This window comes from Hyperolius riggenbachi, chromosome 6 (genome assembly GCF_040937935.1).
Source record: "Hyperolius riggenbachi isolate aHypRig1 chromosome 6, aHypRig1.pri, whole genome shotgun sequence".
NCBI lineage: Eukaryota > Metazoa > Chordata > Amphibia > Anura > Hyperoliidae > Hyperolius > Hyperolius riggenbachi.
In genome coordinates, this window is record NC_090651.1 from 291,526,468 (window position 1) to 291,546,447 (window position 19,980).

The following is a 19,980-nucleotide window of genomic DNA, read 5'->3' on the forward strand; positions in this document are numbered from 1 at the left end:
GTTCATGATCCGGACAACACTACCCCTCTGTGCATAATCCAAGATACACAAACGCTGTGATTCTTTGAGCATGGTTTTTACTAGTGCTGGAAGAGGCCTTATAAAACGCTGCACTGCAACACATCCTCCACTCCATTCTATGTGGAAATGCATATGCACTTGTTGAAGCAAAGAAAAACAGAGCCACCATAACAGGAATTATGGATAAGCATAGTAATTTGGACGCCGTCTTTTAAATTAAAAACAGCGTAATTTGGCCGCCAGCAATAGCTGGTGGACGAATTAAATCTTACCCCCTGAGTACATGGAGTCCTGTACCTGGAGGAGGAATAATAATGAATGCCGCTGGGACTTTTGCAGGAACAGGGTGAGCAGTTTCTCAGGTTCACGCTTCGTCCAAATTTCCCAGCAGCTTAATTACATGTACTTGTGGCCAAAGCACAAAAAGCAGACATCAGTGTTGTTTGGCCTTTTATCCTTATCCTAACAATGGTTAATTTGCATATATTCAGCAGTGTTGCTCAGGGAGACATCTCAAGCTCACTCCAACCTGAATTATCGCAAATTCTTTCTGTTTTAGGAAAGCAAACTTTTGTTATCCTTATCCTTGTATTTCATCGGTTTGCCGCACTTCATAGTCCATATAGCCCTGGTGGTTCTGCATCTCCCGGTAAAAATGAGGAAAACTGAAAATGTTTGCGCGCCACCTAGCGGAGTATGATAAGCGCAGCAGTCTCTAACAAGATGGCTGGAGCCCCGCAGCAGTGCGGACAGGCGGACTGAACGAGCGGCTCTCCCGCAGCCAGGCTACGCTTCGGCTATAGTCTGCTTCCTGCAGGCGCCTGGAGATGGCGTTCGTGCAGCCCGGAGCACAGCTAAAATGGCGGCGCTGGAGGTAGCGGAGAGGTCAGAGGGTATTGCTAATTAAACAGTTTCTTTCGCCCGCTTCATGTTGTGTTCTGTTCAGATGCTCCTGCGGCGTGGTGGTAATTATACGCTGTACACCGTGTGTAGTGATTACTGCTAACATCGTAACCTGCTGCCTACATTCTCTTCTAACCCTCCCTATTCTCATGCTGTGTGACCTGCTGTCATTATGGACTGTGTGCGCTGCCAGCCGGTGCTCACATCTCCTACTGCTGCTCTGCAGCTAACTTCCAGCTTTGGCTTTGCTTTGTCCTTGCATACGACCCTGACCTGTCACCTCTCCTGCCAAAGTCACACAGAGCCACTGACCCCCCATTGTTCTAATAACACTTCTCTGTAACCCCATATGATTTTACAACATGCCTTACATGTCATTGTTATTATGAATAAATATAGTAATATTATTGAAGCACTGTACAGAGTTCATTATACAATTCATGTCACTATTGCAAGCCATGCACAGTACAAAAACAGCTCGATATGACGAAAACACTTTCCACTTAGGGCTGAAACCGACTAGAGCGTTTTTGGTTTTTTTTGAACGTTAGGGATTGATTTCAATCACTAGCGATTTCTCTAAATGCTCTGGGTTGGGACAGATTCCACTAGAGCAGGGGTGTAGAACTCAAACTCCAATACAAAGTGGGCTGAAACTGTACACTGGGACCTAGTCACAGTCTAATCTCAATGTCTACAGGCCACCTAATAAAGTTACTAGGTGTCTAATGGCCCCCATCCAACCCCTATACTGTTCCCTGTTGTCTAGTGGCTCTCCCTCCCCTATAAAGTTCCCTAGTGTCTAGAGACCCCTCCCGTATACAGTTCCCTGGTGTTAGTGCTTTCCGCTACCTCTCCCATATTACTTCCCTGGTGTTCTAGGACTTCTTATAGCTTATAGGACTTCAATGTAGCTTCCCTGGTGGTCTAGAGTGGGCCAAACATAAAGCAAAGGGGGGAAACCACTTGAGGGCCAAATATAATGGCTCTGAGGGCCAGATTTGGCCCGCGGGCCGGAGTTTGACATGTATGCACTAGAGCGATTGCAATTAGGCAAATCACAATCGCAGGACATGCAGCATTTTGGGAGGGTTTTCATTTTAATGTATTGTATAGGAGCAGGGAAATCGCTCTAAAAATCGCTTGCAAAGTGCTTTCACTAATTGCTTGCGATAGCGCTTTGTAGTGGGTCCCAGGCCTTTACCCCTTGATTGATAATTGATGGGGTGGTAGTGGTGACTGATCCTGCCTTTTTGCACTTGATGGTGACAAGATGCCTGCAGGAACCTAGTGAGAAAATGGTCATACTTCTACTGTTGTACCACTTGATGCAGTACATGTCCCCCAGAGACATGCCAACATGCTTGGTCACACATTTTCTTGGTAGACTGTACACAGCATCATCTGAAAGCTGATCAGTTGGGCATGTCTGCTGCAGTTAAGGTCCCCATGCATTACACTGTGGCATCAATCTCCGGAAGATTCCAATCTGCCAGAGATTGATAGACACTGAGTCTATAGCCCAATCTACTTGATACAATTCTTTGTGCGATTTGATTACGATTCTATTTACGATCTGATTAAATCCGACATGTCCGATTGGGATTCGATTTGCCATTGCAAAACAATGGCAAATCGAATTAAATCCCGATCGGACATGTTGGATTTAAACGGATCGTAAATAGAATCGTAATCGAATTGCACAAAGTATCGTGTAGATGGGGCTTAATTTAGGGGACCCAGCAGGAAACCTCATACGGAACAGTTCTCTAATCACATCACACTCTTTCAGTACAAAATTTTTCGATTGGCCAAATAGCGTTGGTGTAGTTCATTACAACCTATCGGAAACCTTGCAGTTCCAATTGTAATTTATGGCATGCTGCAAAGATCTGGCTCGAAAGGGGGCAGTTGGGTGCATCTTGTAGGATGTGCTGCAGTTGATGTTCGGACGACTGATGGACCCCTAGCCAGACAACTTCCCAACACCCCCTTCCCCTCCCCATGTTAAATCTATTGAAAATCTGTGTGCAGTACGTTGGCAGCAGTAGATCCCTCTCTGATCAGATAGGATCAGAAAGGGATCTATATGATGGCCATCTGCCAATGGGCACCTTGCACTCCTTGCCATGTATGAGCATGGCCGAACCACGCCTGCACAAGTAGATGAGTGGCTTAGTGCGCAGGCACAGCAGTTCCAATTGTTTCCGAACTTCGCATGGCCATGGGCTCTCTCGTCCACAGCCATTAGGGAACGCAATCCACAAGGAGTGGTATTAGACTGCACTAAGTTTGGAGGTCCAAATGGAGGCTACAGCGGCAAGACAGAAGGGATGCTGAACACGAAGTCTGCATGCAAATTGCAATGCTCTATTTCCACTGTTGAATGTAGTTGGATCATAATGTCCTGCTTGCAGCTTTCTTGGTGCGATTGCCTTTTAGTGCAATTGAATGGGACTTTTAATTGCACCGCTATCAGACCAAAAACTGCAGAGCTAGTGCAAGAGGGAAAGTAAATGTATTCTCCCTTCTGCACTGGTTATTTGTTGTGGTAAAATACCTGAAAGGTGTCTGCAGTGGTTGTACTCTCGGACACATATATTCCACAGCTCAACTAGTACCAGTTCAAAACAATAAAATATTCTCTTCTTTTTTTTTTCCAGCATCCGTTTTTACTCTTCTACCACAGCAGAAATGTAAGGTGGCCATACATTTGTAGACTTGACAGCCGATCGACCATCAGATTCAATCATTATAATTAAAATAGATGCCGCCAAGAGTATGCCCAATCAAAAAGTTGATCAATTTCAGGTTGAAATCGGTTACATGTATCAATCGGGCATGCCGGAAAACATCAGGGCGACATGCTCAATCGGGTCTGCGGCGGTAATGGCATGTGATAAATGCAGGTGGTGAACACAATGGAAAACACTGGCCGCACCCCCCCAATATAAAAGTAACCCCTCCCCCCCCCCCCCCCCCGGTACCTGTGCATTAAGGCTGCTTACACACTAAGACGTTACAGGCGCACGTTAGTGCGCCTGTAACGCTCCCCCAACGCACAGCAATGTAACACAAGTGGGCTGTTCACACAGCCCATGTTGCGTTACATGTAACGCTGCACGTTCTCCGGAAAGTGCAGCATGCTATGGCGTTACAGCGGCTATAGCCGCGTTAGACTGTTTGCACATGCGCAGTGGGGGGCGGAGAGGAGGGGAGAGCCAGCTACAGTAACCGCGCACATGGCTACTTAATATTCACTACACTGGCGGCCGCTGATTGGCCGGCGGGACCACGTGATGTGGAGTGTCTCGCTCCGCATCACGTGGTCCCGCTGGCCAATCAGCGCCACTCTGGGAGACATTATAGGAAGCGAGCCGCCTAACACGGCTCACTCTACCGTCCTCACTTGCAGCACCGTACGTTGTGTTAGGTGCACGTTATGCGACCTTAACGTAGCACCTAACGCAACGTCTTGGTGTGCAAGTAGCCTAATACTTAAGTTGTCCACGTCTGTCTCCACACCCTTATTCTTCATTCGTGCGCCACACTTGCCTCGCATTTGGGGGGACGCAGTGTGCAGCGACAAGGCCAATTCCCGAAAGATTTCATGCTGAAATCGGTCGGGAATTGCCCTGCAGTTTATGGAGGCCAACACATCTCTCTCTCCTATCAGAGAGAGATCCGTCTCTTGGTCCATTGGCTGCCAAAATCGCTTGATAGATGACCACCTTTAGTACACAACTGCAACAGCACTTGAGTAATTATTGCATAACAATAATGGAGTCCCAGCTCTCCAAAGTGAATTGTAGCTTGATCCGCCTAACCCATAGACTGCTGTTTCCGACATCCACACACACACCTACACACATGTAGGCACTATAGTGAGTACATCGCTCACATTGTAAATATTTTGTTATATATTTGCATAATATAACATTGAAGATGCAACATTTTGATACAATGTAAAGTAGTCAGTAAGCAGTGTAAATTTACTGTCCAAGCAAAATAACTCAACAGCCAAGTATATCTCTGAGGGCTCAGACACACTATAAGCGCTTTTCTGAGCATTTGCGATTGATCAGTGCTTTTTGAGCGCATTTTAAAAATTGCTCCCATTCACCTGCATTAAAATTGCGGTAAAAATTGCGTAAAAATCACAGTGATCGTGTAAAATCACGGATGTGTAAAACCGTACACGATCACTGCGATTTTAATACATGTGAATGGGAGCGATTTTTAAAAAGCACTGATCAATCGCAAAATGCTCAGAAAAGCACTTAGGCCCCATTCACACTTAGAAGCGCAAAATGCTGGCGATGGTTGCCGGCATTTTGCGGGAGTGATTTTTCCATGATTTCACGTGGAAAAGTCACTGGACAGTGCAGCGATTTCTCCTTGTTTAACAGACTTCATCTGCATATCTGGCAATCATCTGCAGATCTGAAAATCCATCCTGGTGGATCTGATCTGCAGATGATTGCCTGTTAAACAAGGTGTGTATGATGATCTGCAGATCTCATAGACTATGAATGCATTTTGCAGGAATGGATCTATTGCAGGAAGAGATCTTTTGCAGATAATGATCTTTTGAATGTGTACAGCATCTTTGTGTGCAGCATCTTGCAAAGATTTTATCTGATGGGGAGTGCAGCTCCATAGAATAGACTGTGTAGAGTATGGCTCTCATACTACATGGAAGGGGGTATAATTGGTCTGTGATCTTGCCTTTTCCAAAGACTTTTATCTCAAGTGTGTATGCAGCATTAGTCTGCTTGTCTTCAGCAAACTGTTTGCAGGCTTTCTTGCGCATTATCTTTTTAAAAGAGCCATGCAGAACAATTTATTGCAGTGTGCTGTGTATGGTGTGAACACTGACAGGCTGCCCGCCACATTCTTAATACGTTTTGGTGAGACAGCAAATTTATTGTTATGGAAGCTGTACACTGACTACTTTTCATTGTATCAAAGTGTCATAACAAAGTGTTGCTGTCCCACTTTTTGTGAGATTGTGTTTATATATAAATAGTATATCAGATCATCAATATAGTTCAACAAGTTAAATCAGGTCACTCTAATAATTATATTCATTGTTTCTCACTACTGTAATAAAAGAAAAGTAGTCGCCTACTGATGTTATTAAAATGAACTAGTGCTGACTAAACTGTTGAATTGCTCTTACAAACATTAACACAGCTTTTACAAATGTTAATTGTACATAATTATAATTGTTAAATAATAAGTTATCAAATGCATATACAATTGTGCTTGGGTGCCTTCATTCAGTAATACTGGTATTTTTGTTTTCAAGTCCAGAATGCTGTAAAGATCTTTAAAGCACACCTGAACTGAGAGTAATATGGAGGCTGACACATTATTTTCTGCCAAACAATACCGGTTGCCTGACATCTTGCTGGTTTCTTTGGCTGCACTAGTGTCGGAATTATACACCTGAAACAAGCATGTGGCTAAATCTAGTCAGACATCAGTCAGAGCATCAGATCTGCATGCTTGTTCAGGGTCTATGGCTAAAAGTATTAGAGGCAGAGGATCAGCAGGACAGCCAGGCAATTTGCATTGTTTAAAAGGAAATAAATGTGTCAGCCTCCATATCCCACTCATTTCAGCTGTACTTTAAAGTGAGTGTAAAGTTGAAAAATAAAAAGTCAGATGACGGAAGGATCTGGATCCTATAGGGCAGGCAAGAAGTTTTGAATCAGGATGATACCATTTATTGGCTAACTTAGAGATGGATAAACAGTGAGCTTTCGACTTATAAAAAGCCTTCGTCTGACTGGTTCCTGACCAAAACTGAAAAACACAGCTGATATACACTGACATACAGAGGAGAAACATTCTTTAGCAAACATAAATGTAATTAGATGCCTTAACTGTTACTGAGGAGGCTTTCCCAGGCATCCTATCTAAATTGATAAGATCAATAGAATCCTCAACATGACATAAAGCAGACTCTGGTGATGGGGAGACATCGTAAATTCCGAATTCAAATGGTAACAGGCCTGTTTACATGCACCATTAATTCTAAGCTTAAGAGAATTGTGGCATTTAAAGCCAGCACATGAAAGCAAATAAAATGAATAGTGACAGTGAATGCCATCTTACACAGCATATGGCACAAAAAAGAATGAAAAGATAGAAAAATTTAAATTAAAAGAATTGTGGCATTTAAAACCCATCGTACCAGCACAAGAAGTTAGAGTCCTTGTTTAAACCATCTTCTACAGTTTTGAACCAATGTATAAACTTAGTTTCTTGTGTTAGTCTCATGTTTCCCGATTTGAAGCCACCCATTAATACAGTGACGCGAAAATCGCTTAACTATAGGGCAGGGGTAGGGAACCTATGGCTCGGGAGCCAGATGTGGCTCTTTTGATGGCTACATCTGGCTTACATACAAATCAGTACGGGTTGATTCACTAAGCTACACTACTCAAGCAGCGCAGCTTAGTGTGGCAGCGCAAGTAAAATTTTCAAAGTAGGCACGCTACTGCTGCTTTTACTTGACAGGCAGCCTATTGGTCCAAAATGCAGGGATCTCATCCTACAAAAGGAATCAACCCCCAAGTCAGCTAGCTAATTGTACAAACTGTTAGTCAGTATTTCTCCTGTCTGGCTCTAAGGGTAATTGTTGATGTTGCTGAAACCCAAGAGAATCTGAAGATGTGTCTGAGGCTAGATTCACAGTGGGACGTTGCATTTTGATGCCACGTTAAAGTCGCACCGCAAGCTTACAACGCAACGCGCCCAAAAAGTGGCAACGCAGCGTTACCGTCGCATACAGCAGATACAGTAAAAAATACAGGCAATGAAAAAGTATGCATCCAAGTCATTACTGAGCATGTGCAAACAGTCCAACGCAGCTAATAACGTGTATAACGCACTGCATGAAGTACTTTTACTTAACGTGCAGCGTTAGTCACTAACGTAACGTGTGCACTGTGAATGGGGCATTGATTTTTCATTGCAGTGAGTTATTCTGCGTTATGCTGTTTTAACGTGCGACTTTAACGTCCCACTGTGAACTTAGCCTGACACTTCCACTGCCAAGCAGATCAACTGTATACACTTCACCATGGCAACAGGGACGTGAGCCCTACTGTCTCAGATTAAAAAATATTGTTTGGCTCTCAGGGAAATACATTTTAAAATATGTAGCGTTTATAGATTCTCAGCTAAAAAGGTTCCTGACCCCTGCTATAGTGCATACATGTCAAACTCCCGCGGGTCAAATCTGGCCCTCTGGACCAATTAAATTTCGCCCTCAAATGGTTTCTCCACTTTGCATTATGTTTGGCCTACTCTAGACAACCAGGGAAACAATATTGGGAGTGAAGCCCTAGAACACCAGGGAAGCCATATGGGGAGGGAGGGGGGAAAGCACTAAACACCAGGGAACAGAATAGGGGAGGGTGGGGGCCTCTGGACACCAGGGAACTGTATAGGGTTTGGAGGGGGGCCATTAGACACCTGGAAACTTTATAAAGGAAGGAGATGACCACTAGACATTGAAGTTGGCCCACAACTAGATCCCAGTGTGCAATTATGACCCACTTTGTATTTGAGTTTGACACACCTGCCATAGAGCGTTCCCGTTCTTCTCTTGCTCCTCTCATTCCAGTGTTTTCACCCCGTTGTGTGTACTCGACCAATTGGTCGAATACACATCTGTGAGCGCTTGTGAGGCTTCGGAAGCACTCGTGTCCCTGAGTGCTTCGGAAAACTGCTCAGTACTGCACATGCGTGATACTTTCGTGCGCAATCTATAGGATTCAGAGCCTTCCCTGTCCATAGGTAATTATGTAACTTTTTTGGGGGGGGGGGGGGGGGGGGGGCTTGCAATCGCTTTCAATAATATACTATGACCATGCATAATTCTTAAACAAGCTTGTATTTGCTTCTTGTACTTCTCAGGATCCGCCCGCCTGATATGGATTACTATGTAATTCATGAAGTCTATGATGGCGACTTCTCCCAGGAACAGTTTGAAGCCGAGTTAGATGCTGCGCTGGAACACCAGTATCGATATATTGTGATAGAGCCGGCACGCCTGGGAGATGAGACTGCTCGCTGGATCTCAGTGGGCAACTGCCTACATAGAACTTCAGTTGTAACAGGCGTTGTTTGTCTGTTATCACCTCTTAGCCTTTCTAGCAGCTGTGCTCACTATCTGGGACTACCAGCTGGAGCCTTAAGTGTGGCATGTGCAGCCCTGTATGGTGTCTCCTGGCAGTCTGATCCATGCTGCCATTATCAGGTGGATCTGAGTGGGCGAGAGCTTGCACTACTACCTCCAGGGACGCTACGGACTTCCTCCCCAGTTGTATTGGTTCGCAAAGAGGACACGCAAAGAAAAAGACTACACAATTTTATTGCACTGACCGCTCTAGTATATTGTGCCCAAAAGCTTTTTGAATTGTGTACAGACTGATAGCAAGAATGTTCTTACAGTAAAGATATTGCCACTTATTTGTCCCTCTGGTTTATACTGAGGATCTGTGTTTTTAGATGGATAATACATTTCTGTATTCTGTAGGCAGCACAGAGTGCTTTCCAGGGGTGGCTCTGTAAGCAGTCCATCCATCTCCTGGCAGCTTCATGTAACCCTTAGAACAGAGGTCCCCAAACTTTTTCGGTCAAGCGCCGGGTCAAGATACTTCAGACTGCTGGGGGGCCGGAGTATACATGAAATGATGTAGAAAACATTACATTGAGCCTAGGAAGTATAAAATATTACCTGTTGCTTGTGAATTTTCATCAGTCATTTCCACATCGAAAGTGCTATTTTTATTTTCAAGAGTTTTTCATGAAAAATAGGCTTGTATTTTTGCAGTTTCCGCACAAAACATGGAAAATCTATATTTTTACACACACAAAAAGATATTCATACTTCAACGCAGAAAAAATATATTTTTGCTGCGAAAATTTACAAAGCGCAAAAAATACAAATTTTTGCTGGAAGTTTCACACAAAAAAATCAAATTTAACATTTTTGCAAAAAGAATATTGGCATTTTTGCTCATCACTAGGGCATACTATCTGCACTTGCTGTGTGGATGGGTGGTGTCAGCACTGCTATTCTATATGCAGACTGCCAATATTTAAAGATGCAGTGGACCGCATCTACAGTATAAGTAATACTTTGAGAGTGGGGGGGCCGGTGAAAAAGCCTCGGGGCTGCATTCGGCCCACGGGCCTTAGTTTGTGGACCACTGCCTTAGATTTGATTGTTGATGGTTCAATTATTTAAGTCTAATTTTAAAGCCTAATTACTTTTTTTGTATTAACCCCTCCCACTCTAACCCCACCCCCAACTATGAGGGTCCTCAACTTTGGGGTGATGTGACTCGTCTGTAGGTCTGGACAGCCATCAGAGCAGAGATCACTCTGAGTCACTTCAGATACTGTTGGCTTTGTCACAATACCTTCCCCTCCCAAAACCACCAACAGGACTGTTTTTGTGCAAAGGCATTGCAGGCACAGGCCTGCAGCACCATTTAGGATGGAGGGCACCTTTGTGAACCCTCACAATGTGCATCAGCTGAGCCAGGTTTCACAGGCATCTGCAGGCAGTGTACAGCCCTATCCTGCTGCTTGCGCTGAGGATGTAGCGCCGTCCCTCTCCCAGCTACAGAACACTAATTTGACGGTTTCGAATGCACCATCACTCCCGTGCCACCTATTTGATCAATAGGGACAATCAGAGAGATATAAAGTTTCCCTTATGTTCAAATTTCATGTAAATGATATGCAGCTTGAAATTGGACCAATCAGAATAACTTCCTGTCAATTCTTATTGGTCCAGGCTCAAGCTGCATAAACGTTACATGAAATATGAATTCAAGGAGAAACTATTAGCATTTCATGGATCGTTCCTATAAATCCTCAAGCTCGCTTGGCCAACAGTGACTGATTTTTCTCCACAGTAGCATGACGAGTACAGAGGAGGGTCTGGTGTGGCCATTGTGGACCTCCTCAGGTACTCTTAAGGTACACACTGCTGATTGATGTTGCCTGTCGGGGATCAAGACTCATTCCCCTTAGGCGATGCCACTTCACCGAGGCTGTACAGACACGTATCAGCGTTTAGGCAGAATACATACTCTGTTTCAATGCAGGAAGGCAACGGGATAACGGAGCAGCACAGACATGACATTACACAGCAGGTGGGGCGAGCGTGAGGACAAAGTAATCAGTCGTTGCTCAACTAAGTTGATCCACGTGGTGGATCACTGGCAGTACTACCGAATACAATATATAATGGCAAATATACAGGCGCCAAGGAACAATGGAACCGCCGCCGAGAAGAACAATGTCCAAAAGTTCAGAAGTCAGGCATACGGTACATCAAAAATCAGCGCAGGTTTAACCACCCTGGTGGTATTGACGAGCTCAGCTCGTCCAGGAAAAACTTGCTGAAAGCGGTATTGACGAGCTGAGCTCGTCAATACTGCCAGGGAGATTTATTGTTTCTCTGCCCCGCCGGCTGCACTTTTCCCTCATCAGAGGGATTCCCCAGGATGGCTGGATGCCTGTCAGCACGCTGTGGGTAGCGATCTGTGCTACCCACAGCGTGCAGAACTAGCATCCAGCCACCCTGGGGAATCCCTGTGCAGCCATCGGAGCAGAGAATGTGCTCAGCAGCATGCGGGATTCCCCTTCTGTGCTGCGGGTGGCTGGTGCGGGGATCCCCTCTGTGCGGGGGGAGGGTGTCCCCTTCTGTGCTGGCTGGTAGTGGCCGGTACCGGCGGGGATCCTCTCTGTGGGGAGGGGGGGGGGGAGGGGGCATCCCCGTAATGTGCGTGCGGGTGACCCTGTAGTGTGTGTGTGGGGGGGCGGGTATCCCCCCTATGGGGCGAGTCTTGGCCGGTCGGGGACACCCCCTTCTGTGCGGGGGGGGGGAGGTGGGTGTCCCCTTCTATGAGAGCTGTGGGTGGCCTTTCCCTCCTCCCTCTCTGTTCCCCGTGCCCTCCTCACCCCCGATCCTGTGTCCCCCCCCCGTCCCGTGTCTCCCCCCTGTCAGTCAAAAGCCCTGCTTTACTCACCTGAGGGCTTTCTCCTGCGCTGGCCGAGATGCACACCCTCCATCTCCATCGCCGAAGTCCCGGTCTCTGTAATTACAGTACGCGGCTTGGTGACGTCACCAAGCCGCGTACAGTAATTACAGAGAACACGAGACTTCGCGATGGAGGAGGAAGTGCGCCACTTCCGCCGCAGGAGCAAGCCCTCAGGTGAGTAGATCAGGGCTTCTGACGGGGGAGACACGGGATTGGGGGGGGGGGGGGGCACGGGGGATCGGAAGGGATGGGGGGAAGAGGAGGGAGAGGCCACCCACAGCCCTCATAGATGGGGACACCCACCTCCCCCCACAACAGAAGGGGGTGTCCCCGACAGACCATGACTAGCCCCCATAGAAGGGGATATCCCCCACACACACAGAAGGGCCACCCAGCCACCTGCACGCACAGTATGGGGATCCCCCCCACAGAGGGGATCCCCACCGGCCACTACCAGCCAGCACAGAAGGGGAGCCCCCCCACAGAAGGGACACCCGGCCAGAGTCAGGGGGCATCGGGGGCAATGGGGGGGGGGGGGGGGGCAGAGGCACCCGCAAACCTGGCTCCCTATACATATGACTCCCTACACCTGGCTGCACATCTGTCTCCTATACACCTGGCTGCACATCTGTCTCCTATACACCTGGCAAACATCTTGCTCCCTATATACCTGGCAAAACATCTGGCTAAACTATTCCTTACTAATACATCTGGCTAACTACACCTGGCTGCACATCTGGCTAACTATACATCTGGCTAACTATACCTGGCTATACATCTGGCTAACTATACCTGGCTATACATCTGGCTAACTATACCTGGCTATACATCTGGCTAACTATACCTGGCTATACATCTGGGTCTTATACTCACCATTGGCATGCTGATCCCTCGTCGCGTACCTCTGATAGCTTCCCCGGTGCCTTCTTCCATGTCCCTTGGCGGATTTTGCTTCTCCCTTGGAGATCACATGTCCCCCGTCGATCGGCGTTGATGGAACCAGTGTCACACAGCATCATCAAAATCTCGCAGCAAACACTTTTTTTTTAAAATTTAATTCAATACAATAACCTGTATTGAATTCAATACAAAAAAAAAAGATTGCAAAAAAAAAAATTGGTTGAAAATTATGGGAAATTAATTGAACCACTTTTTGCACGGAAATCCTGGGGAAATAGAACGCCAGGGTGGCTACAAAGTCATTTTATGTAGGGAATGATACATTCTTCACCACAATACATCAAATGCTCAAAGGTAGGTATCCGCCAAACAACAAAACAAGAAAAAGCTTACCAGCTCCCAACAACCCACATTATAAGGTTGTAAAATGGCTCAGGTCACACCGTCAACCTCTGATCATTTGATGTATTGTGGTGAAGAATGTATCATTCCCTACACACAATGACTTTAAACCTGCGCTGACTTTTGATGTAAGTACTACTGAATACGTCATGGTCTTTCGATCTCAAGTGTGTGTCCCATGTCCCTCTCCCCTCCCACCCTGTTCTCTCCTCCTCTTCCCCCTTTCCCACCACACTGCAGAATGTCAGTTGCATCCTTTCTCAGCATGTCCTTGACAAATAGGACAAGGGAAGACCTTGTGAGATATCTATCTCCTGTTTCTCCTCTTCCCCCAATCTCCCTCTACTGTACCTCTACCTCTTTATCTCCCCTGCCCACTATATACACCCCCTTCACTCCCCATTTTCCTATGTTTTCACTCTCCTTTATTTCCCCACCCCCTTCCTATTGTCACTGCCTCCCCAATAAAAAGAAAACAGTTCAGCAACTTCTCCCTCTAAGTATTATTATTCATTTATAATAATGGGGAGCACAAATAGTCATGTCACTTGTTGTCCTCAGAGTTCACAATCTAATCACCTTAAACTCCAGATTAGTAAACCTAACCTGGTATTTTACCCTAACCCCTATCCTAACCCTACAGTGCCCCAGAGTTTTGCTCTAACCACCCCTAGCTTTCTTCATGTTGGATACTTTTACCTAACTTTACCCCTTCCCTCAGAAAAGCCTAACTCTACCCTAGTGCAATCTGTCATCTATGCCTTATTTTAAAGAAAAATACCTTAATTGTGTGTCCACACCAGTTAACTTTGCACCTTGTGCCACGTCACTTGTAAAGACACATCCACTACCAATCAGAATCCACACCTCACTCTCTGATAGGCGCTGAAGGGAGGGGTATGAGATGTGAGAATTCTTCTCCCGGCCAAATGCGCAGACACAGTACTATTCTCCATTGGGGAGATAAGGAGGGAGCGCGTTGACTGGCCATGGCTGGCTAAAGTTATGGGACCTTGTACTGAAGAGGGAGAAGACTAAGGATGGCGGCGTGGGAACAATCCGGTACGCGGATGGGGCTGGAGGAAGCCCAAGGTATGTATAAATCTTTTATGTTTGTTTGTTTTTGGTACACTTTAACTCTCTAAATACATACAGAGTGCATTTCTCTCTTTGTTCCCTATGTCCTGTGCAAGAGTTTAGGACCACTATAAAAGATGCAAAGCACTGTGTGGTGAGTGGAAGCAGAGATCATTTCATTGGGGAGATCCTAGTAAACTTCGCAAAAGAAATGGGTAGGGTGCTTATGCAATGGGTGTTAAAACTGTGAGGCCTGCCGGATTGATTGCATTATATCAGTTCCTATACCCCAATCTCCTCCACAGTCTTCACCATGTGTGGCATGTCCCCGGTCAGCTGAAGGATGACAAGTGCGTTGTCCCAACACCCGATTACACCCAGACCTTGATATGCTCAATATTTAGGAACTGAAGGCCATAAGACTGTGCTACCAACAGATCCACACTAGACAGATACAGGCAGGAAAATCAGACAGTCTAGGTCAGCAACAAGTGATCAGAATAGTATACACAATAGATCAGAATAATACCGCACCAAAAGATAAGGCAATCTCAGGTCAAGTACAGTTCCAAAGGTCGGTCCAGGCAGCAATCCAATAACAGGGTCAAGAGTAGAAGGAAGGTCGTACACAGAAGTCCAGGGGCGTAACTAGGCCCCAACGGGCCCCCCTGTAAAATTTCAGAGCGGGCCCCCCCTCTCCCTGGGGCCCGCTAGGGGCCATTTTTGTGGGGGCTGGAGGGGTGGCAGCATGAGGGGAAAGCCTTGGCCACAGTCGGCGGGGAGAGGAGAAGTTCCCCCCCTCTCCCTCACCTCGGGGCTCTCCCCTCCAGCTAAAGTTATAGTGTGGGCAGCGGCGAGCAGATACATACCTTCCGTGCGTTCCACCGCATACTCCTCGCTCTAGCGTCTGACGTCACTTCCGGAAGTGACGTCAGACACCAGAGCGAAGATTATGCGGTGGAACGCAAGGAAGGTATGTATCTGCCCGCCGCCCACACTATAACTTTAGCTGGAGGGGAGTGCAGAGGGGAGAGCCCCGAGGTGAGGGAGAGGGGGGGAACTTCCGCTCTCTCCGCCGACTGTGGCCAAGGCTTTCCCCTTATGCTGCCACCCCTCCAGCTCCCACAAAACGGCCCCAAGCGGGCCCCAGGGGGGGGGGGGCTGGCCCCCCCTGCAGGGCCTATTATACGCCAGTGCAGAAGTCCAAAAATAATATCACATCCAGCAGAGTAGCACAAGGCAGCAATCGCTATCACGGGCAAAGGTACAGTGATTAGAGCAGGCTTAAACAGGAGCTGAACAAGATGGAACCAAAATCCTGACATCCTATTGGCTACTCCAGGGATACTGCAGCCAAGCCTGCAGTACCCACTTACTACCACTAGGGGCACAGTCTGACAGAATAAGATGAGGGGCCAGCCACACGATCTTGTCTATAGGAAGCCCTGCAGAAGTAGCGCTGACTTGCAGCATAAGTCAGCTGCGCAAGCCGGCTCTCAGAGGGACTGGACCCATCCTGGCTGCATATGTAAGGTGAGTTCCTTACAAAAGAAGCTGAGTGTTAATTAGGGTATAGCCCATTATTAAAATAGACCTGAATTCATACTCCGGACACAAGGAAAACACAGATTAACTACTTCCCCTCCCCCGGGACACGTAACTACGTCCCTGCAAAATGCTATAACTCTGTGCAGGGACGTAGATACTATGTCCCTCCCCACCGCGCGTTCCCGCTCCCCCCCCCCACACACACACACTTGTTACTGCCGATCGTTAGCTGCTAGATCAATGAATGGGTACACAGTTCCCATTCATTGATCTAAGTTCCCGTGTGAATGACCGCAGCCGTCTTATTAGACGGCTCTGCCATTCACAAAACCCATCCACGCAGTTCTTCCGGTTTGCGTACTAATAGTACGCATACAGAAGAAACCTGGGAGGGCATCTTGTGGCCAAATGGTAAAAGTACATCTGCATTTTTTTTTTCCAATAAAGCACCTATTTTTAAATTAACCCCTGACCTCCCACACTCCCCAATAGCTGGCAAAAAATGTTTTTGAAAAAAAAAATACATTAATAGGTACCTTAGGGACTGAACTTTGTTATTATGCATGTCAATAAGGTATATTACTATTACTTTATAAATGATGGGCTTGTAATCAGGGATGGACGCAAAACTGAAAAAATGCACCTTTATTTCAAAATGAAATATTGGCGCCAATGGAAAATGGTGCCATTGGAAAGTGCCTCCACCAAGTTTTCACCATTGCAAATTGTGACAGGTCAGAACCCAAGATTCTCTTCTCTTTCTGGTCCCTCTTCTAGTTAACCAGCTTTGGAAGACAAGTTGACGCACATGTCTGTGTTATGGTCTCAGGTTCATAAATTTTAACCAGGGTATCGAGTGCCATAAATGTTATTCTGATCTCCACTGTACTCCTGAGCCTAAAATTTCCCTAGAGGATTTGGTCTGGGTATATACACAGGAATATTCCCTCCTGTCACTGTCAGCAGTCGGCTAAGTGGATACTAGGTTTATCAGACCATGGCCCATTGGTGATATTTTCACAACCTGTCATAAAATATATTTTAAGCCAACAGCAAGCAAGAAAATACTCAAAGTAAATTTGATAGTACTTTTTCACCAACTTTTAGGTACTTTTTCAAGTGTCAGTAGAAGCCGGCACTAGAGGAAGCCGCACACAGAAGCCAGATGTCTTCAATCACTGCGGGCAAGATGGAGGAGGTAAGCTGCTGCCCGCTGCCGCTTCTTACACAGGGGGAACCCGGCGACATAAGTGGGGGGGCTTAGACACATAAGCGGGGGGAGGTAGGATAAACACACAGCGGGGAGCCAGGCACAGGGGGGAAACAGGCAGGGAATCCCCGACGTGGCGGCGGTTCGTATCGGCGGCATTCGGAAGTCGGGGATTCCCTGCCTTTGCCATATAAGACGCAGGGACTTTTTCACCCCATTTTTTGGGGAGAAAAAGTGCGTCTTATACGGCGAAAAATACGGTACTTATCAATAATATGCCTTTTAAACAAGAATGCAAGAAAATGCTCAAAATAATTTGGATAGTACCTTTTCACCTATTTTTTTCATACGTTTACAAATGCAAAATTCTGAACATTTGGTTTAAATATTTCAAATTATACCCTAGGAGAAAACTCTGGAAAAAAAAGTTAATTGCATATGGCCCCATATCCTGTTTTAGGAAAGATTATCAGAGTGACATTATCCTAGTTTCATGTGTCTCTTAGTTTCATGTGTCTCTGTTGAAATCAGCCTCTGATGTTGACCAATCACTTGCCCCACCACCTCCGGTAGAAATTGATGGAGAACCAGGTAGGAAAAATTCTTGATTATTGTTGAGTAAGGGCTTGTTCGTACTATAAGCAAAAAAAAAAATCACGCACAAAAACGCTCAGCGCTTGCGATCACGCTTTATAATGTGAACATAGCCTAAGAAATTCCCTCCAGTATTTGATAGATTGGAAGGGATATGGACCAGGGAAGAGATCTTGGGCTCCAGCTTACCAATTCCACCGAGAGCTGGCTTAGGAGCGGCTCTTCCCCTTCTTATTCCCTTAGAAAATAGGTACTGCAGTATCATTGAATCAGCCAAAATAATTTTTGTCCATATGACGCTCCTAGTCTACCTGAGACAAAAGAGTTAAGTTTTATACATACCTGAAGCTTCCTCCAGCCCCCTCCATGAAGATCACTCCCTTGCCACTGTCCCCCACATCCTGGATGGTCTGGTAGAAGCCCCGTTATATTCAGACAGCCGGGCGTATTGCATATGCACGTCCCAGGCATCTGTGCCCCGCTGCACTACCATCGCCGGGAGCATTCTGCACCTGCGCAGTATTACTTTGCAAGCGCACCGGGGAGCACGGGTGGACTACGCCTGTGGCGACGATAATGAGGCATTTATTGGACCATCCAGGAGGCGGTGAGGTAGCATTCTGCATGGAGGGGGCTAAAAGGAAGCCCCAGGTATGTATAAAACTTTTCACCACTGTCATCTCAGATACACTTTAAGTCTGCTCTTTGCCCATGATAGCAATAGCTGCCTTGTGCTACTCTGCTGGGTGTGATATTATTCATGAATTACTGTGTACAACCTTGCTTTGCCTCTTCACCCTGTTATTGGATTGCTACCTGAACTGACCTTTGGAACTGTACTTGACTTGAGATTGCCTTAGCCTTAGCTGCCGTATTAATCTGATCTACCGTGTATGACCCCTGGTTTGTTACTGGACTGGCTTACATTTTGTGATTTTGCACCATGCTATTCTGTTCACCTGTTGCTGACCTAGAGTGATTTTCCCACTTGTATCTGTGTAGTGTAGTTCTGTTGGTACCACTGTCTTACAGCCTTCAGTTCCTATACTTTACTCATATTACCGCCTGGGTGTAACCGGGTGTTGGGATGACGCACTTGTCATCCTTCAGCTGACAGGGGACGCATGGGATGGTGGCTCTCCCCAAGAGTGTGTACTGTCTCCGATCCTGTTTTCTCTGTATACAAACAGCTGACTGTGTCAAGGTCATTAAATTTGCGGATGACACCACTATCCTTGGCCTCATCAGCAGTGAGGATGAACACGCCTACCGGAGCAAGATCGAGCGTATCTGTAACTGGTGTAAGAGCAACAAGCTTCAAAGTCTGCTGAGATGATCGTGACTTCAGGAAGCACCCTCCCCCTCTCAATCCAATCCTCATCGAAGGCACTGCAGTTGCCAGAGTATCTAGCGTTCGGTTATTGGGTACAACCATCACCAACAACTTGAGATGGGGAGCAAACACCACTATATGCCAAAAGAAAGCCCAGGAAAGGTTGTTCTTCTTGAGACAACTGAAGAAGTTCGGCATGCCCCAGGAGCTGATGACAAGCTTCTACACGGCTACAATCGAGTCTATCCTCTGCTCCTCTATCATCGTATGGTACGCAGGTGCTACCGCAAGCGACAGGCACAAATTACAAAGGGTGATCAATGCTGCAGAAAGAATCATTGGGTCACCCCTGCCACCACTGGACCTCCTCCACGCAACCAGGCTAAGAACCAGGGCAAACAGGATCGTGCAAGACCCTCACCACCCTGGCAGTCGCTTCTTCATCCGCATGCGCTCAGGCCGCCTTTACAAAACTATTCTCACCAAAACCTCCAGGTACAGGAACTCTTTTTTTCCCCCAAGCAGTGCTCCTTTTAAACTAGTGCCCCTGACGCTGCTTGTCCTCCCAGCAGGGCCCCCCGATCACCCTGCAGTACTGCCACATAGGTCACTATAGCGCCACGCTTACCTTTAACTTTATTCTTGTCCGTGTTTTAAGTACCTGTTTTATGCACCTTTCTGTGCACAACGTCAGTTTGTTACACTGTTTGAATTGTCTGTCAATTTTGCACTATGCCCAATTGCCTGTGTGTACCATAAATAATTCTGGGTGTGGCACCTGCCGCACTTGGCGAAATAAACCTGATTCTGATCCATGAGGCCTCACACACTGCATTTGAAGTGCACTGTTGTGCAAATTTTAAAATCTGAATTTTCTGCAGAATGAAAACAACCTACATGTAAATGTGCCCCCCACC

The 19,980-nt window shown here is 46.5% G+C and overlaps 1 protein-coding gene across 6 annotated transcripts in view; it reads left to right on the forward strand.

Moving 5' to 3' along the window:
• Positions 1-9,411, forward strand: part of LOC137521595 (transmembrane protein 11, mitochondrial-like) — a 28,065-nt gene extending 18,654 nt beyond the window's left edge. For 2 of the 6 annotated variants that reach the window (XM_068241052.1, XM_068241055.1), the window contains exon 3: positions 8,857-9,411. In XM_068241052.1, coding sequence (XP_068097153.1) covers positions 8,873-9,373 — 501 coding nt within the window. In that variant the 5' untranslated portion in view covers positions 8,857-8,872 and the 3' untranslated portion in view covers positions 9,374-9,411. Of the gene's footprint in view, positions 1-739; positions 987-8,856 lie in introns of those variants that run through there. The other 4 variants (XM_068241050.1, XM_068241051.1, XM_068241053.1 and 1 more) reach the window with 4 other exon arrangements.
• The last annotated feature ends 10,569 nt before the right edge of the window (positions 9,412-19,980 follow it).